At 36.0% G+C, this 14,033-nt stretch overlaps 1 protein-coding gene across 7 annotated transcripts in view; it reads right to left on the bottom strand.

Annotated features, from left to right (window-relative positions):
* Positions 1–14,033, bottom strand: part of ZFAND4 (zinc finger AN1-type containing 4) — a 102,442-nt gene that overhangs the window by 14,706 nt on the left and 73,703 nt on the right. For all 7 annotated transcript variants that reach the window (XR_011496470.1, XR_011496473.1, XM_070493022.1 and 4 more), the window contains one exon: positions 10,178–10,325. Coding sequence is in view for 5 of the 7 variants with exons in the window: in XM_014865700.3 (XP_014721186.1) it covers positions 10,178–10,325 (148 nt within the window). In the remaining 2 variants the exon portion in view is untranslated. The remainder of the gene's footprint in view (positions 1–10,177; positions 10,326–14,033) is intronic.

Genomic DNA, 14,033 nt, shown 5'->3' on the forward strand with positions numbered 1-14,033 from the left:
GCCCAGGGTTTTGCCGGTTCGAATCCTGGGCGCAGACATGGCCCACTCATCAAGCTATGCTGAGGTGGCGTCCCACATGCCACAGCTGAAGGGACACACAACTATGTACCAGAGGACTTTGGGGAGAAAAAAGGAAAAATAAAATCTTAAAAAAAAAATTAATGAAGGATGAAAATGTTACTATAACATATTGGCATTTTGATTACCTCAATTTAAAATGTTTAAAAAGAATAAAATCTTAAGCTTATGATTGAGAAGTATTTGGTGATCAACCTTCGAGTATTATTTTCTGAGAATGTGAAAGAAAAATAACTTTGTTTTACTTAATTTCTTCACTACTAATTATTTGTCAGAGTTCTGCTGTAAAGAAAACTCATCGATTATAATACATATGGCATTGCTGACCTATTTTAGATCTCCAAGAACTTTTCTTAGTAAGATAAGTAAGTGTTTGGCTAGGTAGGTATTCCAGAAGAGTTAACAGGCCTAAATTACTATCCTTGAAAAGGTCTACTTACAAGGTTGGCCCTTGGTTGGTTTCTGGGAACTTGTACTTCAAAACGGTTCCAAACACCCTAACTGATAAGAGTGGCTCATTGTGCCTAACCTGTTTGTGCAAACATTATGGTTCATGCTAAACACCAGCTTTCCTTCAGGGAGCCTGGAATTTTGGTACATACTAGGCAGAAGGTGCCTACACGATCCACCGACAATAAAATCCCCAGGCACAGTCTCTAATGAGCTTCTTTGGTAGCCAACGTTCCACATGTGCTGACACAATTCACTGACAGAGGAATTAAGCACATCCTATGAGACTCCACTGGGAAAGGACTTTGGGAAGCTTGTACCTGGTTCCCTCTAGACTTGACCCCATGCACTTTTTACGTTTGCTGATTTTGTTTTGTACCCTTTTGCTGTAATAAATCTTAACCATGAATATAATTACATGCTAATCCTGTGAGTCTTTCCTAGCAAATCATCAAACCTGGGAGTGGTCTAGGGGTCCCTGATACAGTAGGCGTTAATAAAAGTATCACAATTCATGATACTATGAATAAAGTTGAAAATTAAAGACAAGCCTTTGCTCTTATCTTTAAGATATGTGCAGATATGACTATCAGGTATGGCATGGAATACCTGATGACATACCAACACTCCCAACCTAGAAATATAAGAGAAGCTAGATAATTCAGTGGATATCATTCAAGGCAAGAACTAGAGGAGCTAAAAATCCAAAGAAAGAGGAACCTTGGAAAGATAAGATGGCTCCTATAGCTGCTTCCATCCTAGGACCATTGTCTTACCAACCTGCAATTCCATACTTAGCAAAAACAGTCTTCAAAAATGAAGGTGATGACTTTTGGGCTGTAGACATTAATGATGGCTGCCTAAGTCTGAATTTTTCCATGCATCCTTCAAAGAACCATACAGATCAACAACATAAGTAAATAAAATTATCTACACCATACCCTCATCAAAACCAAGGGACAGATAAAATTAATTTCAATTTACCTGTAGGAAGGAAAACACCCAAATCCAGGAGACTCATCTGCAAAGCATATGCCTGTGGTGAGAGACAAGCAAGAGTGTAGAGCAAGAGAGGGAGAGAGGGAAGAAGGAAGGAAGAAGTGGAAAAACTAAGGTGTGGATAACCTAGAATTGATGGAACAAAGAGAAAATAAACCCACAAAAGAGAAGATCCCACTTGATTATGAAAATACTGAAGACAGGCTTAAGATCTAGGATATTAAAACACAGGCTATGAGGAAATCAAAAGCCAGTGACTTGGAACTGCTTAGGACCTGAGGAGAGAGCTTCAAGATGGGACCACTTCTGGGGTAAGAAGGGGTAAATTGGAAGGAAAAGGCACTCATTGAGAACTTGATAGTGAAAGTAAAGAAGGCAGCAAGAAAGTGAAAGTAAGAATCCTATAGACACAAGAGGGAATCACAAAATCAGAAAACATACCACCTCCACGCTCCAATAGAAGAATGCCATTGATTTTAAAAACTGCATTTCACTATACTGAGAGATGAGGGTGCTCTTGAAATAAGAAACTTACTTTGCCACACAAAATCCTCACCTTTGTCTACACACAACTGTTAATATTTATGTGATTAAATAAACCCCAAAAATCAGAAAATAAATATAAAAAGCTAGACCAAATCAATACAAAGCTCCTATAAAAATAAAACAGAAAATGAGAATCAGAACATTTCAGCTAACGAAAATTTCCCCCAATGAAACAAAATAAACCTGCATCACAACACTCCGACCTGAATTAATATCTTTAAGTTAGTATTTGCAGATATTTTTTTAAAAGCAACATCACATCAGAAACCTAAAACTTTACAACACAATGGACAAAAAAAGGGGGAAGATAAGAAATGAGAGTTGATCAAACCCAGAAAATAATCTGAAAAGCACTAACTCATCTTAGAAATGAAGACTAAATTACAAGGTACCCAAGGGAGATTAAAGTCTACTGAACATTTAATAAAAACTACTGAAGAAGGTATGAAGACAGCCAAGAGGATGAAAATGACATAAAGAATTAAAAAGGAGAGGTCCAAGGTGGCAGTGTAGGAAGACCCTGAGAACACTTCCTCCCACTGACACCTGAATCTACACCTACATATACAGCAATTCTCAATGAAGAAGAATTGAGACCTGACTGAACGGCTGCTGCACAACAAAGAACACAGGAAACACACAGAGATGGGTAGGAGAGAGGGAGATACACTATAGATGGGAACCCCACCCCCATAATGCGGTGACCAGCAGCAGGAAGGGAAATCACAGAGGGGCCCATGCACAGGCTTGCCTATCTTGTGCACAGCAAAAAAGCATCAGTTTAAAGGGTATCTATAATATAGGGAAGGAAAAAATCTACTCATTAATCCTACAGCATCTGCCAAACAGGCAGGGAACTGCTGGAACTTTTTCTAGGGTTGGAGGTGCTGGCCAGAACCATTTTTTGCATTCCCTTCCTCCTCAATAGTGTGGGCAGGAGATTATCTAGATGCTCTAGGAAGCCTGCTAAGGCTTTCCCAGTGAACCCTGGGCCCCTGGTCCACATTGGGTGCAGATGTTCCCCAAAGGATGCCCCGGAACAGTGAGCCTCAGGACCCAGCGACATGTGCTCCAGCTCCATCTGTCCTGCCAGGGTGGCCCCAGTGAAATGTGCCCAAGGACACATCTGGCCCATGTGCAAATCAGTTCCAACAGTCTTGCCAGGGCAGCCTCAGTGTGGTGCACCCCAGGACTCCCCTGGCCTTCACCCATGCCACCCCTGGCCAGCCTACTAAGGTGGCCCAGACACAGTGAACCTAAGGAATTCCCAGACTGCTCTTGTTCCAGCTCTATCAGCTTGCCAAAGCGATCCACCATATGCAGTCTACATAGGGGACACTCCTACACAAGGCCACTCATTCAGGATCAGGAGAGGTAGCTGTTTCACTTAATATATAGAAACAATCACAGAAAGTCAAACAAAATGAAGAGGCAGAGAAATATGTTCCAAATGAAAAAACAAGGTAAAATCCCAGAAAAAAACACTAATGAAATGGAGACAAGTAATTTACCTGATAAAGAGTTCCAAGTAATGGTCATAAAGATGCTCGCCAAACTCAGCATAAGAATGGAGGAACACAGTGAGAACTTCAACAAAGAGTTAGAAAATATAAGAAAGAACCAATCAAAGCTGAAGAATATAATAACTGAAATGAAAAATACACTAGAGGGAATCAACAACAGATTAGATGTTACAGAAGAACGGATCAGTGACCTGGAAGACAAAATAGTGGAAAGCACCCAATCAGAATAGCAAAAAGAATTTAAAAAAATGAGGATGGTTTAAGGGACCTCTGAGATGACATCAAACATACTAATATTTGGATTATAGATGTCCCAGAGGGAGAAGTGAGAAAGGGGTAGAAAACTTATTTGAAGAAATAACGGCTAAAAACTTCCCTAACCTAGGGAAAGAAACAGACATTCAGGTCCAGGAAGCAGAGAGAGTGGCAGACAAGATGAACTCAAAGAGTCTCACACCAAGACATATTACAATTAAAATGGCAAAAGTTAAAGATAAAGAAACAGTCTTAAAAGCAGTAAGAGAAAAACTAAAAGTCACATACAAGGAAACCCCCACAGGAGTATGAGCTGATTTTTCAGCAGAAACTTTGCACGCCAGAAGGGAATGGCAGGATATATTTAAAGTGTTGGAAGAGAAAAACTGACAAACATGAATACTCTACCCAGCAAGGTTATCATTCAGAATTGAAGGAGAGATAAAGAGTTTCCCACACAAGCAAACACTAAAGGAGTTCATCACCACAAAACTGGCCTTACAAGAAATGTTTAAGGGTCTGCTTTAAGCAGAAAAGAAAAGGCCATAACTAGAAATAAGAAAATATATGAAGGAAAAAAATCTCACTGGTAAAGGCAAATATTTACTAAAGGCAATGGATCAGCTACTTAAAAAGCTAGCATGAAAGTTAAAAGAAAAAAGTAGTAAAATCAAATATAACTTTGATAAGTAGTTAAGGGGCACACAAAATAAGATGTAAAATATGATGTCAAAAACATAAAACATGGTGTGGGAGAGTAAAAATGTAGTGCTTTTAGAATGTGTTGAATTGAGCTATTATTACCTGAAAATAGACTGCTATATACGTATATATACACAGGTTGATATGTATGAACCTCATGATAACCATAAACCAAAAACCTACAATAGACATACAAAAAATAAAAAGAAACTCAAACATAACACTAAAGAAAACCACAAGGGAAAAAACCAAAAGAAGAAAAGAACAGAGAAGAACAACAAAAACAAGCAGAAAATAACTAACAAAATGGCAGCAAGTACATACCTATCAATAATTACTTTAAATGTAAGTGCACTAAATGCTCTAATCAAAAGACACAGGGTGGCTGAATGAATAAAAGAACAAGACCCATAAATATGCTGCCTACAAGAGATTCACTTCAAATCTACAGACACACACAGAGTGAAAGTGAAGTGATGGAAAAAGATATTCCATGCAAATGGAAAACAAAGGAAAGCTGGGGTAGCAATACACATATCAGAAAAAACAGACTTTGAAACAAAGACTGTAACAAAAGACAAAGACCGGCATTACATAATGACAAAGGGGTCAATTCAACAGGAGGATATAACATTTGCAAATATTTATGCACCCAAATATATAAAGCAAATATTAACAGACATAAAGAGAGAAATTGGCAGGAATATAATAAGAGTACAGAATTTAATACCCCACTTACATCAATGGATAGATCATCCAGACAGAAAATCAATAAGGAAACAATGGCCTTAAATGACACATTAAACCAGATGAACTTAACAGATCTATAAAGAACATTCTACCCCAAAACTGCAGAATACACATTCTTTTCAACTGCACAGGGAACATTCTCCAAGATACATCATGTCAGGCCAAAAAGCAAGTCTAAATAAATTGAAGAAGACTGAAATCCTATCAACCATCTTTTTTACCAGAAAGGTATGAAACTAGAAATCAATTACAAGAAGAAAACTGGAAAAAACACAAACACGTGGAGACTAAACAACATGCTACTAACTAAACAATGGGTCAATGAAGAAATAAAGAGGAAATAAAAGATACCTTGAGACAAATGAAAATGGAAACAGAACTTTCCAAAAATCTGTGGGAAACAGAAAAAGCAGTTCTATGAGAGAAGTGCACAGTGATCTAGGCCTTCCTCAAGAAACAAGTAAAATCCCAAATAAACAATCTAACTTTACACCTAAAGGAACCAGAGAATGAAGAATAAACAAAGCCCAGAGTTAGGAGAAGGAAGGAAATAATAAAGATTAGAGTGGAAATAAATGAAATAGAGACTAAAAAAACAACAGAAAAGTCCAATGAAACTAAAAACTGGTTCTTTTAAAAGATAAACAAAAATCAATAAATCATTAGCCATATTCATCAAGGAAAAAAGAGAGAGGGTATAAATGAATAAAATCAGAAATGACAGAGAAGTTACAACTGACATTACAGAAATACAAAGGATCAAAGAGATTACTATGACCAATTATATGCCAACACATTGGAAAACCTAGAAGAAAGAGATAAATGCCTAGATACACACAACCTGACAAGACTGAATCATGAAGAAAAAGAAAATCTGAATAGACCAATTACAAGTAATGAAACAATCAGTAATTGAAAAACTCACAAAAAAGCAAAAGTCCAGGACCAGATGGCTTCACAGGTAAATTTTACCAAACATGGAAAGAAGTGTTAACCCATCTTTCTCAATTTATTCAAAAAAGCTGAAGAGGAGGGAACATTTCCTAACTCATTTTACAAAGCCAACATCACCCCTGATATCAAAACCAAATAAAGCCACCACAAAGAAAGAAAATTACAAGCCAACATCCATGATGAACATAGATGTAAAAATCCTCAAGAAAATGTTAGCAAACCAAAGTCAACAAGAAATGAAAAAAATCATCCACCATGATCAAGAGGGATTTACTCCGGAGATGCAAAATTGTGGTTCAAATCCACAAATCAATCAACTTGATATACCACATTAACAAAATGAAGGATAAAAATTATATGATCATCTCAATAGATGCAGAAAAAGCATGTGACAAAATTCAACATCCATTTATGATAAAAACTCTCAAGAACGTAGGTATAGAGGGAACACACAGCAACCTAATAAAGGCCATATATGACAATTCCATAGCTAACATCATACTCAACAGTAAACAGCTGTACTCTTTTCCTCTAAGACTAGGAACAAGATGCCCACTCTTGCCACTTTTATTAAACATAGTATTGGAAGTCCTAGTAACAGCAATTAGGCAAGAAAAAGAAATAAAGGCATTCAAATAGGAAAGGTGGAAGTAAAACTGTCAATATTTGCAGATAACATAATACTATATATAGAAAACCCTAAAGACTCCACCTAAAAACTATTAGAACTAATAGATAAATTCAGTATAGTTGCAGGATACAAAATTAATATACAGAAATTGGCTGCATTTCTATACACTAATAACGAGCTATCAGGGAGAGAAATTAAGAAAACAATTCCGTTTACAATTTGATCACAAAGAATAAAATATCTGGAAATAAATTTAACCAAGCAAACAAAAGATCTGTACTCTGAAAACTGTAGGACATGGATGAAAGAAATTGAAGACAACACAAATAAATGTAAAGATATACCATGCTCATGGACTGTAAGAATTAATATTGTTAAAATGTCCATACTACCCAAAGCAATGTACAGATTTAGTGCAATCTCCATCAAAATACCAAGAGCATTTTTCACAGAACCAGAACAAAAAGATCCTAAAATTTGTACAGAACCACAAAAGACCCTGAATAGCCAAACAATCTTGAGAAAGAAGAATAAAGCTGGAGGTATCATGCTCCCTGATTTCAAATTGTACTACAAAACTATAGTAATCAAAACAGTATGGTATTGGCATGAAAACAGATACATAGATCAATGGAACAGAGTAAGAAACCTGGAAATAAATCCATGCATATATGGTCAATTAATCTACAACAAAGGGGGCAAGAATATACAACGGCGAAAAGCAGTCTCTTCAATAAATGGTGCTGGGAAAACTGGAGAGCTACAGGCAAAAGAATGAAATTGGACCACTATCTTATGTCATATACAAAAATAAATTCGAAATGGATAAAGACTTGAATGTAAGACCTAAAACCATAAAACATAAGCAGTCAGCTCTTTGATATCAGTCTTAGCAATATTTTCTTGGACCAGCCTCCTCAGGCAAGGGCAATAAAAACAAAAATAAACAGGGGGCCAGCCTGGTGGTGTAGTGGTTCAGTTTGTGCACTCTGCTTTGGCAGCCCAGGGTTCACAGGTTTGGATCCCAGGCATGGACCCACACATTGCTCACTAAGCCATGCTGTGGTGGCATCCCACATACAAAAAATAGAGGAAGATTGGTACAGATGTTAGCTCAGTGATAATCTTCCTCACCAAAACTAAATAAATAAAAACATAAATATAAAAAATATATAAACATAAATATAAAATAAACAAATAGAAACAAATAGGATTACATCAAACTAAAATGCTCTTGCACAGCAAAGGAAACCATCAACAAAACAAAAAGGCAACCTACTGAATGGGAGAAGATATTTGCAAATCATACATCCCATAAGGGGTTAATAACCAAAATATATAAAGAAGTTACATAACTTAATATCAAAAATCAAACGATCCAATTAAAAAATAGAGGACTTAAATAGACATTTTTCCAAAGAAGACATACAGATGGCACATGAAAGGATGCTCAGTATCATGAACCATCAGGGAAATGCAAATCAAAACCACAATGCGATACCACATCACACCTGTCAGAATGGCTATTATCAAAAAGATAAAAAATAACAAGTGTTGGCAAGGATGTGGAGAAAAGAGAACTGTCACAGGGTGGGTGTATGTGTAGCTTTAGTTGTGTTTTAGTTGTTTTAGTTTTGCAAAGTGTCTGAATTAATTTACACTCCCATCAGCAAAGTGACAGTTCCAGTTTGTGCCACATCCTCACCAATGCTCGATATTGTCAGTCTTTTTCATTTTAACCATTGTGGACTTTATAAGTCCATTCCTAGGTTCAGATAAAAGAGTGCATATGTCCACCAAAAATATGTATAAGAATGTTCAAAGCGGCTTTATTGATGAAAATCAAAAACTAGAAACAACCCAAATGTCTATCAAAAGGAGAAAAGAGAAACAAATTGATGTATAGTCATACAATGAAATAGTACACAGCAGTAAAAAAGAATGAACCGATACAGGCAGCACGGATGAATCTCAAAAGTATTATGTTCACACACACAAAAAACAAAGAGTATGTGCTATATGATTTCATTTATACGAAGTTCAAGAACAGGCAAAACTAATTCATGGCGACAAATGTAAGAATAGTTATTTCTGGGAGTGGGGAAAGGTAGGTACTGACTGGGCAAGGTTATAAGGAAACCCGGAGAGAAAGACAGGTCCTATTTTAATTTGGGTTGTACCTACATGAGTGTATATAAATGTAAAATTTTATCAAACGGTACATTAAAGACTTGTGAACTATATTATATTTCAATAAAGGAACAGGGACGTGCTGTTAATAGAGTAAAAAAGCAAAGTAATAAATAGGGTGGAGATATATATATGACAAAAGACATATCCAGAATATACAAAGATCTCAAAAAAATCAGTAAGCAAAAAACATACAATTCAATGGAAAAATGGGGAAAAGATTTAAAAAGCCATTTTACAAAAAAGGATATCCAGGGCTGGCCCCGTGGCCGAGTGATTAAGTTCACGTGCTCCGCTGCAGGTGGCCCAGTGTTTCACTGGTTCGAATCCTGGGCACAGACATGGCACTGCTCATCAAACCACGCTGAGGCAGGGTCCCACATGCCACAACTAGAAGGACCCACAACCAAGAATATACAACTATGTACCAGGAGGCTTTGGGGAGAAAAAGGAAAAAATAAAATCTTTGAAGAGAAAAAGAAAAAAAAAGGATATCCAAATAGCCAACAAACATATAAAAGGTGCTCAACTTCATCAGTCAGAGAAATGCAAATTAAAACCATAATGTGATGCCACTACGCATCAACCAGAATGACAAAAATTTAAAAAGGACCATACCAAATAGTGGCAAAAATACGTAAAAACTGCAACTCTCGTTCATTACTGAACAGAATGAAAATTGGCTCAATTATTTTGAAATCACTTTGAAAAACCAACAATATCTAGTAAAGCTGAACAAAAGCATACCCCTTATCAACACCCAAACATAGGAGATATCCTTAATAAGTAAATATTAGCGGAGTGTTTTAAAAAGTAATCATTACAAGATTAAGAATAGGTTATCTTCGTTATTCTTAGCTCTAGAACTACGAAATTTTAAATCATGAGTTATTTTAAATGCAGTATGATCACATTAAATGTGTTGCTGGCCTATAAAAAAACAATTCATCACTTTTAATATCTCAATAAATAACTGAGGCCAGACACTTGAAATGAATAACGCTTTATAATTGTTTTTTCAGTTACCAACAGACCTTAGTGCTGCAAGCCCTGCAGGGACAAACTAGAGAAAGGCCTGGCCGAGTGCCAACAGCTTCACCTTTTTGCTGAGATTCATGTTCTCCATCTTAGCCTTCAGCAGCTTCATCTTATTCATAGTTATTGAATTTTCAATTATCTGTTGCCCAGAAGGAGAAGGCTCAACTTCTTCATCCTCATCAGTGTACAAATTATACACAGAACCACCACTGCAAAGAAAACGAGAATTTCTATTGAGATGTGCTTGATACCTGCCCAATAACTAAAAATACTCTATGTGCAATAGAAATGACAGATGCTGCCAATGACAAAACAATAAATCTATCTTGTCAATGTAAATGTAAGGCAAATTTATCTCAAAAAGTATATTTCTTAGGAGAAAACAAATAAATGGGGATAAATATCACGATCTAGCATTACTGAAAATTTAGTACAGCTGAGCTTTTCTGAAGTCAGTATACCATAAGTGAAGAGCTTTTGGCACCTGTTGTATCATTCCCTTAGAAGCAAAATCCATTCCCACAAGAATTTTCTGATTCCATTTTATCCACCATGGCTGATCATTGTGAAACCTAGATCATAGGCTGATCAGATTTCCACTAACCAGAATGAAAAAGAAATTGATGCAGAAGAAAGTGCAGATTTTTATTCACCCTGAGAGGATTCTCACTAAAAAGGGAACTCATCCATAGGTGTCATCAGAACATTTTCTGTTCTTAAAAAACAACAACAAAAAAATAAGGATAACGAGACTTTTTTCAGTGTGTTGGAAATGTAGCCACCTAGAATACATAGATTTTAAAATGAAAAGAGACACTTCGGTCCAGTCGTGACACAAATTACTAAACATGGAAAACATTTCAATTACTGGTCCATCACCATGACATTTATTCATACCTTAACATAATTAGGTTTGGAGCCCCTTCTCTTTGACTGCATAAGATAATGGCACTTACCACACTATCATCACCTTTATACTTACATGTCTATCTTTCCTTCTTACTGTCCCATATGTTAGCAAGTTGAAAGCACATATTAGGCCTTACCCATATTCCTAGTCTTAGCATCTGGCATTGTGCTTAGCACGTACGCAATAAATGTTTGTTGAACTGAACACAAACATTATTGAAATTTCATTCAGCTTTTTCAATAATGGGAAAATTAGAATGGTAAGGGTTTGAAAGAAAAATGAGCTCAGCATATTTGAAAAATGACTAAAATTTTAAATAGAACAGATTAAGAATGTGTATTAGTTACCATGACTGACTGACTTATAGGAAAACCGAAGTATGTATCTATGCTAAAGAAGTATGAAGGTTAATAAGATTTCAATATGGCTGTAAGAAACGGAAACAATTTAGGATGGCCTTAATAGGGCATATTCCATAACATTTCTGAAGCACATACTATCACCACACAAAGGTCAAGGAGAGAGTAGATAGCCTCACTCCTAAATTTTACAAGGTGAACTGATGATATTTTGAAATCGTGGGTTAATTACACAGAGTCAGCATGGGTATCAGAAAACAATGGCAGGAATTGGTCTCCATAACCAATTTAGTCCCTAGTGGCTGACTCGTGGCCATCAGTCCTACTGTTGTAGATGCCTACCACAGCATGAAAATTGACATACCGAGATTAGCTTTGCTACCATTTACTGAATGCCTACTCTGCCAGGCACTTTCCACATATTATTTCTAATCCTCACAAAAACTATATAAGGTGATATTATATCCCATTTTATAAATGAAGAAACTGCAGTTGAGAGAGGTTAACTGATTTTGTTCAAGACCAGACGGCTAGTAAATAGTGGACCTAAAATTTAAATCTCCCATCTGTCTGGTTCCAAAGTCTGTTCTCTACAGCACCTCCTGGTGCTTTCCCAGGGACCAAACAACAGACCTTACTTAGTACCCAAATAAGTGACAGAACTATAGTACATGAAGGCTCTTGTCTTGAGATTACCTATATCTGAAAAGGAGGGCTGAGTGAAGATTTTTGCCAGTTCACTCTTGGAGTTGGAAAAAATGATTCAAGTATATACTCTCTATGCTTGGTTACCTTGAAATATTTTAACTCTGAGTACTTCTCTGTTATATCCTGTGGTATTTTAACTTTAAGTACCCATGCTGAATACTGAAAGAGGTTTCTGACTCAACATTCCTGATATAAAAAACTGATTCTTTACTGCCTTCCCACGGAGAACAGTGTGTGTGTGTGTGTGTGTGCACATGTGTGTATATATGTACACAAAAAAGTACAATCGTGATAAATATTTCATTTGACGCATTTTAAAGGATAAAAAACACTTTTAAATTCACCTAATTTTTTCAAAGAATCACATCATTGTGTTTTCTCTCACAAAGCATAAACTCATGAGATCAGTTAGAAGCCAACCACAAATTTTCTCTAAATGGAAAGATGTTATCAGACTAGGATAACATAGTAATTTATAAACTTAATCCAAAAATATCCTTCTTTATATTTAAATATTCTAAATATTTTCTTGAATTTCTAAATATTTTCTTGAATGCTACATTTAACTTTTTATAAACCTTTTAATCTAATAATATGATTAAAGAATAAGAGATGGGCAAATGTCGTATTTATTTCAACATGACCATTGTTCATCCCAAAGCCAAGTCTTCATGTGACTTTCACAGACAAGTTACCATTTAATTACGTCTTAAATGCCTCCTTTTATTTCTTTCCACTTATAAAAGCAGTAAGGTGGCAGAATTAACTAAAAAGATTTGAGACTAAAAATGACTGATACTAGATTTTGTATCAGAATGAATCAAATAAGCACCCAATTCTCAATGTTTCTTCTTAGAGAAGGAATTAGCAAACTACGGCCACAGGCCAAATTCAGTCCGCCATTTATTTACGTGGCCCATAAGCTAAGAATGGTTTCCACACTTTCAAATGTTTGAAAAAAATCAAAATAATAATCCTTTATAAAATTTGAAAATTACATGAAATTCAAATTTGTGTCCATAAGTAGGAAGTTTTATTGGAACACGGCCACACTCACTTGATCACATACTGCTTATGGCTACATTTGCACTACACTGGCAAGAGCTAAGTAGCCACAACAGCGATTGTATATGGCTCTCTCACTGGTTTGCACTATGGCTTGGCACAGTACAAATCATAGCGGCACAGCCATACTTCAACAGTATTTTGAGTGCCACGTGTATCACTGTACCATGACAGGTTTTTTTTTTTATTACCAATATATTACCCAACATATCAACACAAGAGTGGACTTGGAAAGTTGAAGTTTTAAGGCAGAGCAGAGAGTGGATTATTCTGTTATCTGTTATCTATTAAATAGCAAAGCATTGTGTTATTATGCAATGACACTACAGCTGTGCTAAGAAAAACAACGTATTTGGACATTACCAGACTAAAGACTCATCACAATACTCTCAACTTGCAGGTCAGAAAAATTAGAAAATTTTAAATAAAAAATGAAAATGAGACTGCAACCAAAATAAGTTTCTGAGTGGCTTATTTACTAGCCATGGAAGGAAATCTGCTTACCAATAGTGAATTAATTAAACCATGTTTAATCATAGCAGTTGAAGAAATGTGTCCTGAGAAAATAAACTTGTTTAGAGACTACTCCTTCAGCAAGAACAATTTCTCGAAGATTTGACAACATAGGAATCAACATCAATAATAAATTAAAAAAGAAGACAAATGGCAAAAATAACCAAAACAAAAAGTGACAAATGTTAGAGGTTGTGGAGAAAAAGGAACCCTCATCCACTGTTGGTGTGAATGCAAACTGGTGTAGCCGCTATGGAAAACAGTATGGAAATTTCTCAAAAAATTAAAAATAGAAATACCATATGACCCAGCTATCCCACTACTGGGTATCTATCCAAAGAACTCGAAATCAGCCATTCCAA

The sequence above is a fragment of the Equus asinus genome, chromosome 2 (assembly GCF_041296235.1).
Source record: "Equus asinus isolate D_3611 breed Donkey chromosome 2, EquAss-T2T_v2, whole genome shotgun sequence".
NCBI lineage: Eukaryota > Metazoa > Chordata > Mammalia > Perissodactyla > Equidae > Equus > Equus asinus.